Source organism: Propithecus coquereli, unplaced genomic scaffold (assembly GCF_000956105.1).
Source record: "Propithecus coquereli isolate 6110/MARCELLA unplaced genomic scaffold, Pcoq_1.0 Scaffold380, whole genome shotgun sequence".
Classification (NCBI taxonomy): domain Eukaryota; kingdom Metazoa; phylum Chordata; class Mammalia; order Primates; family Indriidae; genus Propithecus; species Propithecus coquereli.
Genome location: NW_012149508.1, coordinates 1044789 through 1051330, shown reverse-complemented (window position 1 = coordinate 1051330; position 6542 = coordinate 1044789). Strand labels below are relative to the sequence as shown.

The 6542-nt window shown below is 36.6% G+C and overlaps 1 protein-coding gene across 1 annotated transcript in view; it reads left to right on the top strand.

Moving 5' to 3' along the window:
- The window catches only part of LOC105816667 (C-type lectin domain family 2 member D-like), a 25248-nt gene that overhangs the window by 9201 nt on the left and 9505 nt on the right, over positions 1-6542 (top strand). Inside the window, exon 2 of the mRNA XM_012652153.1 lies at positions 5297-5481. Within this exon, the coding sequence (XP_012507607.1) occupies positions 5297-5481 (185 nt within the window). The remainder of the gene's footprint in view (positions 1-5296; positions 5482-6542) is intronic.

The following is a 6542-nucleotide window of genomic DNA, read 5'->3' as shown; positions in this document are numbered from 1 at the left end:
TTCATTTAGAGATAATTATTTTTGCAGAAGGAAGAGAAGACATTTTAATAATTTTGTTGTGATTTCTACCTCCTAATATATTATTTCATCCATTAAGTTAAATGCCAATAACGTTATAAGGAGCATCTAAAATTTTACTTATCTATGATACGGGACACATTATTGCAAGTTTAATGGGATGATCAGAATCTGCAAAAGATAGAACCAAATTGCCAGTCATATGCTTAAATTTACATTATTTTTTAGGCCTTTTATTGTGTAATTTTAATGCATAGTTTTTTTTCTCACTCAGAAATTTCATTTTTAATTACATTACTTGAAAGACATTGTATGTAGGTCTTGATGGAGGGCATGTCAAAATAGAGCTGTAGAAGGCTTTGTAATTTATAAAATTGTGTTCATACTTGAATATAGTAGTCCCCCCTTATCTGTGGGTGATACATTTTAAAACCCCCTATGGTTGCCTGAAACTGTAGGTATTACCAAACTCTATTACCATTGGTCAGATCATGTTTCTGTTCATGTCTTCTACACACAAATTTAATGCCTTTTAAATCTTAACTAAGCACTGTGACCATAACTTGAAGTTAGAGGTGCAACACCAAAACTAGCACAATTTTTTTCCTTCCTCAGAATTTCACAGGTAGATTTGTTTTTTTACCTTAGATCTTAGCATACCTCAGCATACTTTTTTTTCTTCCCCTATTAAGTTGAGAACTTTCATTTTTTCACTAAAAGTTAGTGTTTTATGGCTTGCCTTTGGCATGTCTGAATTGCTAGTAGCAATACTCTTGTGCTTTGGGGCCTTTGCTAAGTAATACAAGGGTTACTTGAACACAAACATTGTGCTATGCAACAGTCAATCTGGTAACCAAAATAGCTACTAAGTGACAACAGGAGGGGAGTGTCTACAGCATGGATACGCTAGAAAAAGGGATAATTCACATCAACAAATTGAAAAGTTGGTTTTGGAATTTTTGAAAAGATAAAAAAAAATCAACAAACTGTTAGCCAGACTAACTAAGAAAAAAAGAGAGAAGATCCAAACAAATAAAATCAGAGATGGAAAAGGAGACATTACAACTGATACCACAGAAATTGAAAGGATCATTAGAGACTATTATGAGCAACTATATGCCAAAAAATTGAAAAACCTAGAAGAAATGGATAAATTCCTAAAAGTACACAAGCTGCCAAGATTGAACCATAAAGCAATCCAAAACCTGAATACACCAATAACAAATAATGAGATAGAAGCAATAATAAAAAGTCTCACATCAAACAAAGCAAAGCCCAGGACCTGATGGCTTTACTTATACATTGTGTGAAACATTTAAAGAAGGACTAGTACCAATCCTACTCAAACTGTTCCAAAAGCTTCAGGAGAACGAGATATTTCCAAGCTCATTCTATAAGTTCAGTATTACCTTGAAACCAAAACAGGACAAAAACACAACAAAGAAAGAAAATTATAAGCCAATATTTCTTACAATTGTTGATGCAAAAATCCTCAACAAAATACTAGCAAACCAAATATGGCACCATGAAGATACATTAGAAATACACCAACTACAAAAAGAACATTTATTATGATCAAGTAGGATTCATTTCAAGGATGTGGGGATGATTCAACATATGTAAATCAACAAATTAGTTACATAATATCACCAGAGTTGAATAGACAACCTAAAGAATGGGAGAAAATATTTGCATGCTATACATCTGATAAAAGGCTGATAACTAGAATCTATATAGAACTCAGGAAAATTAGCAACATTCATCAGGTGTTGGGCAGGTGGGGGGCAGAGGGGATGGGTAAATTCACAACCAATGAGTGCAGTGCACACTGTCTGGGGCATGGACATGCTTGTAGCTGTGACTCGGGTGGTGCAAATGCAATATATGTAACCTAAATGTTTGTAGCCCTGTGACAGTCTGAAATTTAAAAGATAAATAAATAAATTTAAAAAACACAAATTTTATATTCAAAGGACATTAACATATAAACAGCTGTAAATCTTCAATAAACAAATGTTCAATGAAAAAACAAACCTAGCAATGGGATTTGTAGATCAAATGGTAGGTCTACTTTTAGTTCTTTGAAATATCTCCATAGTATCTTCCATAGAGGTTGAACTACTTTCCAGTTCTACCAACAGTGTATAACTGTTCTTTTCTCTTTACGTCCATGCCAGCATCTGTTGTTTTGGTACTTTTTGATAAAAGCCATTCTCACTGGAATTAAGTGATATCTTATTTTGGTTTTGATTTGCATTTCCTTGATGATTAGCATCATTGAACAGTTTTTCATATGCTTATTGGCCATTAGTCTATCTTCTGTTGAGAAGCTTCTGTTCATATCTTTTGTCCGCTTTTTAATGGGTTGTTTGATGTTTTCCTGCTGATTCACTTGAGTTCTTTGTAGATTCTGGTCATTAGACCTTTGTCAGATGTATAGCATGTGAATGTCTTCTCCCATTCTGTGGGTGTTTTATTCACTCTATTGATTATTTCCTGCCTAAGGAAGGAAAGGTTTCCTTCCTTCCTTGCAGAAGCTTCTTAATCTGATCAGGTCCCATTTATTCATTTTTGTTGTTGCTGTGATTGCTTTAGGGGTCTTCATAAATTCTCTGTGTAAGTTGATATCTATAAGAGTGTTTTTGACCTTTTCTTCTAGAATTTTCATAGTTTCATGGCTTAGGTTTAAGTCTGTTATCCATCGTGAATTAATTTTTGTGAGCGGTGAGAGGTGCAAATCCTGTTTCAGTCTTCTACATGTGGCTATCCAATTATTCCTGCACCATTATTGAATAGGGATTCTTTTTTCCAGTGTGTTTTTGTCAGCTTTTGTCAAGATCAAATGGCAATATGATGATGGCCTTGATAGAAATCTAGATATCCAGGTTCAAGAAGCTCAGAGGACAACTGGGAGATTCATTAAGAAGAAACAATCACCATGACATGTAGTCATTGGACTGACCAAAGTAAACATGAAAGAGGCCCTCCTGGGAGCCATAAGGCAAAAGCAGCAGGTAACTTACAAGGGAAAACCCAACAGACTAACTGCAGACTTCTCAACTGAGATCTCACAAACCAGAGGGGATTGGGGCCCCATTCTCAGTCATCTCAAACAGAATAATGCCCAGCCTAGAATCTTATATCCTGCAAAACTAAGTTTCTTACATGATGGAGAAATAAAGTCTTTCTCAGACAAGCAAACACTGAGGGAATTTGTCAAGATCAGATCTGCCCTGCAGAAAGTACTCAGAAATGCATCATACCTGGATCAGTATGATAAACATCCACCAGTGTAAAATGACCCAAAAGCTAAAAGGTCAGAGCCCAGATACCACAATGGCTCAAGAGATAAAACAAAACAATAAAGTTCCACTCAACAGGATAAAGAAAAATCCACCCCACTTACCAATTCTTTCAATAAATGTGAGTGGCTTGAACTCCCCACTCAAGAAACATAGTCTGGCTGGGTAGACCAAAAAACACAAGCCAAGTATCTACTGTCTCCAGGAAGCATATCTAACTCACAAAGATTCATTCAAACTCAAGGTGAAGGTATGGAAGACAATATTCCATGCAAATGGAAACCAAAAGAAAATTGGTATAGGTATTCTCATATCAGATAACATAGACTTCAAATCAGCAAAAGTAAAGAAAGAAAAAGATGGTCATTACATAATGGTGAAGGGAACAATTCAACAAGAAGATCTAACAATCCTAAATATTTATTCACCTAACATGGGTGTGCCCAGATTCATAAAGCAAACCCTACTTGTCCCTTTTCTTTAAACTGGTTGATATAGGAGAAGTGATAGCACAATACATATGCATAGATTTGAAGAAAGGCAGTCTGCCTTAAGATCTAATCCCAGAAATTACACTATAATAGGTATAATTTGATACCTGGCTTGTGGTGAGTGCTTTAGAACTGCAGTCCCCAACCACTGGGCCATGGACCGGTGTTGGTCCATGGCCTATTAGGAACTGGGTCACACAGCAGAAGGTGAGCAGTGGATTAGTGAGTGAAACTTCATCTATGTTTACAGCTGCTCCTCATTGCTCACATCACTGCCTGAGCTCTGCCTCCTTTCAGATCAGCAGCAGCATTGGATTCTCATAGGATCATGAACTCTATCGTAAACTGTACATGCAAGGGATCTAGGTTGCACACTGCTTAAGAGAATCTAATTCCTGATGATTTGAGGTGGTTATGCTAGTGCTGGGGAGCAGCTGCAAATACAGATTATCATTAGCAGAGAGATTAACAATGTAATAATGATAGAAATCAGGTGCAGAATAAATGTAATGCACTTGAATCATCCCAAAACCATCCCTGCCTGTTCCCCAGTCTGTGTAAAAATTGTTTTCCATGAAACCAGTCCCTGGTGCCAAAAATGTTGGGGACCACTGCCTTAGAGTACATATTTTTCTGGTGTTATATGATTTGACATTTGGATTATATCGGTTATTATTCATAGTCAGGAGCCGTTTCTCATTTCATAAGAGCCAAATTCAAGAATAATGGTGGCAATTATAGTAATGATGCCACAAGTACAAAGCTTCCTGGTATGCCACAGTCATCTTCCGAGCTGATGATTTGAGGGGAGAAAGTCGTTATAGAAGCTGAAGAGTCCGCTACTAACAGCTCAGTGACAACTATCTGGAGAGACTTTCACCACTCTGGATCCAACTTGAAGAGAGCATTTCTCCTGATTATACAAGAAGTGGGTCTGAAAACCCTGTCCAATGGAGTATTGCTGCCTTCAAAATATAGAGAATCTCACTAATTCTCTTCAGTAGAAGGAAGCTTGGGGTGCAGCAAATTCTTTAATATTCATGGGACTACTCAAGCATATATCAGACCATTTCACCTTAAGAAACTTTACTCACATAAGGTATCTATACCCTGTCCCTTATTTTATCAACTCTTCTAGAGTAGTTGAGGAAGTATTTGTTCTTCAAGGCTGATCATATGCTGGTATTTATGTATGTGATATTTTAAGAAAAGATAACATTGTTGAAATCCAAGTAGACAGATATGTGACTCAGAGAGAGCTTAGGCATTAATAACTCCTTTTTGAGTTCATCTACTACTGAAGGCATTAGTTTGAATCTCAGTTTTGCCATTTACTGTGTAATGTATACAGTGATTTTCAGCACCATATTTCTCATTCGAGAAATGAAGATACTACATGTAATACTTAACAGCAGTGTTGGAGAATGTATTAGTACTTGGTAATTTATGCAATGCATTATAAAAGTAAGTAATTTTTATTTTTAGCAATTAGAACTAACTGCAATCAAAAGCCCTCAGTATATCTTGAAGCTGTGTGCCCAGAAAGCTGGATTGGTTTCCAGAGAAAGTGTTTCTATTTTTCCGATGACATCAAGAATTGGACATCAAGCCAGATATTTTGTGACTCACAAGGTGCTGACCTTGTTCAGGTTGAAACTCTCCAGGAACTGGTAAGGAAATAGTTCTGGCCAGAATCAAAGATTCAGCCCTACAAGGATGTGGTTCTTTGTGGGGTGTCTAAGAGACAGGTTTAGACACTTGCTTACACATTGATTAGTTAGCATAAGGAGAGATGAACCCAGCAAGTACTACATTCTCCAGTTAGCCATCTATAGTTACCTTAAAGTTAATGGCAGAAACATGGCCAGTGATCAAGCCAGACCATTCTTTGATTTGTGAGCCAGAACTGTGCAAGTGGGAATTAGAAAATTATAGGTCAAAACACAATTTTAAGTTTATATGAAGTTAGTAACTTTGCTTCAAAATAAATAAAACAGGAGTAATGTCAGAGAACATGGTGGAATGGGAAGCTCCAGGAATCTGTCCCTCCACCTAAATAACTATTAAACTATTAGAAACTGTCTGAAGTAACTATTTTGGAACTTTTGTGTCTAGTTGAACACTTGCAGTATCAAGGGAAGAGTTCGATGAAGAGGCTCATAAATTTTGGCTAATTTTAGTAAATTTTAGCCTTCTACTCAGTAATAACTACTGTTCTCCACACTTGATCATTGCAAGGAGCCATGGGGACTGCTGCATATGTTCCTGGCATGGCTTGCTGAAGCCAGGGAAGGCAATAAGGACCTTTTCCTCTAAATAGCAGGGTTATTGCTGATTTCTGCAATTGGTTGCTGAGGGGAATGCATAGAGGTGGGCTACCACTGTTTCGATCCCCATCAGACAAAGTGGCTTGTAGGGGATTTAAGTAAATGTAGTAGCTTATTTGTTTTTCCTCCATTTTAGGAAGTAGACATATACTAAAATTTTTTTTCAGGCAACTGGCTGATCACAGACCGAACAGAATTTTCAATGACCATGCACAACAGGGAATACACACTTCACAAAAATAGTTTGGAAAAGTCATGAACAAATAAATCTAAACTCCAACAAATAAGAGTCAATGATTTCCAAAAGCAAAAGAAGTAAATTAACAGAGTTACCATGACATAATACTCATTATGTCCAGTTCCCAAAAAATTATAAAACATCCACAAGAAAGTATAACCCATTT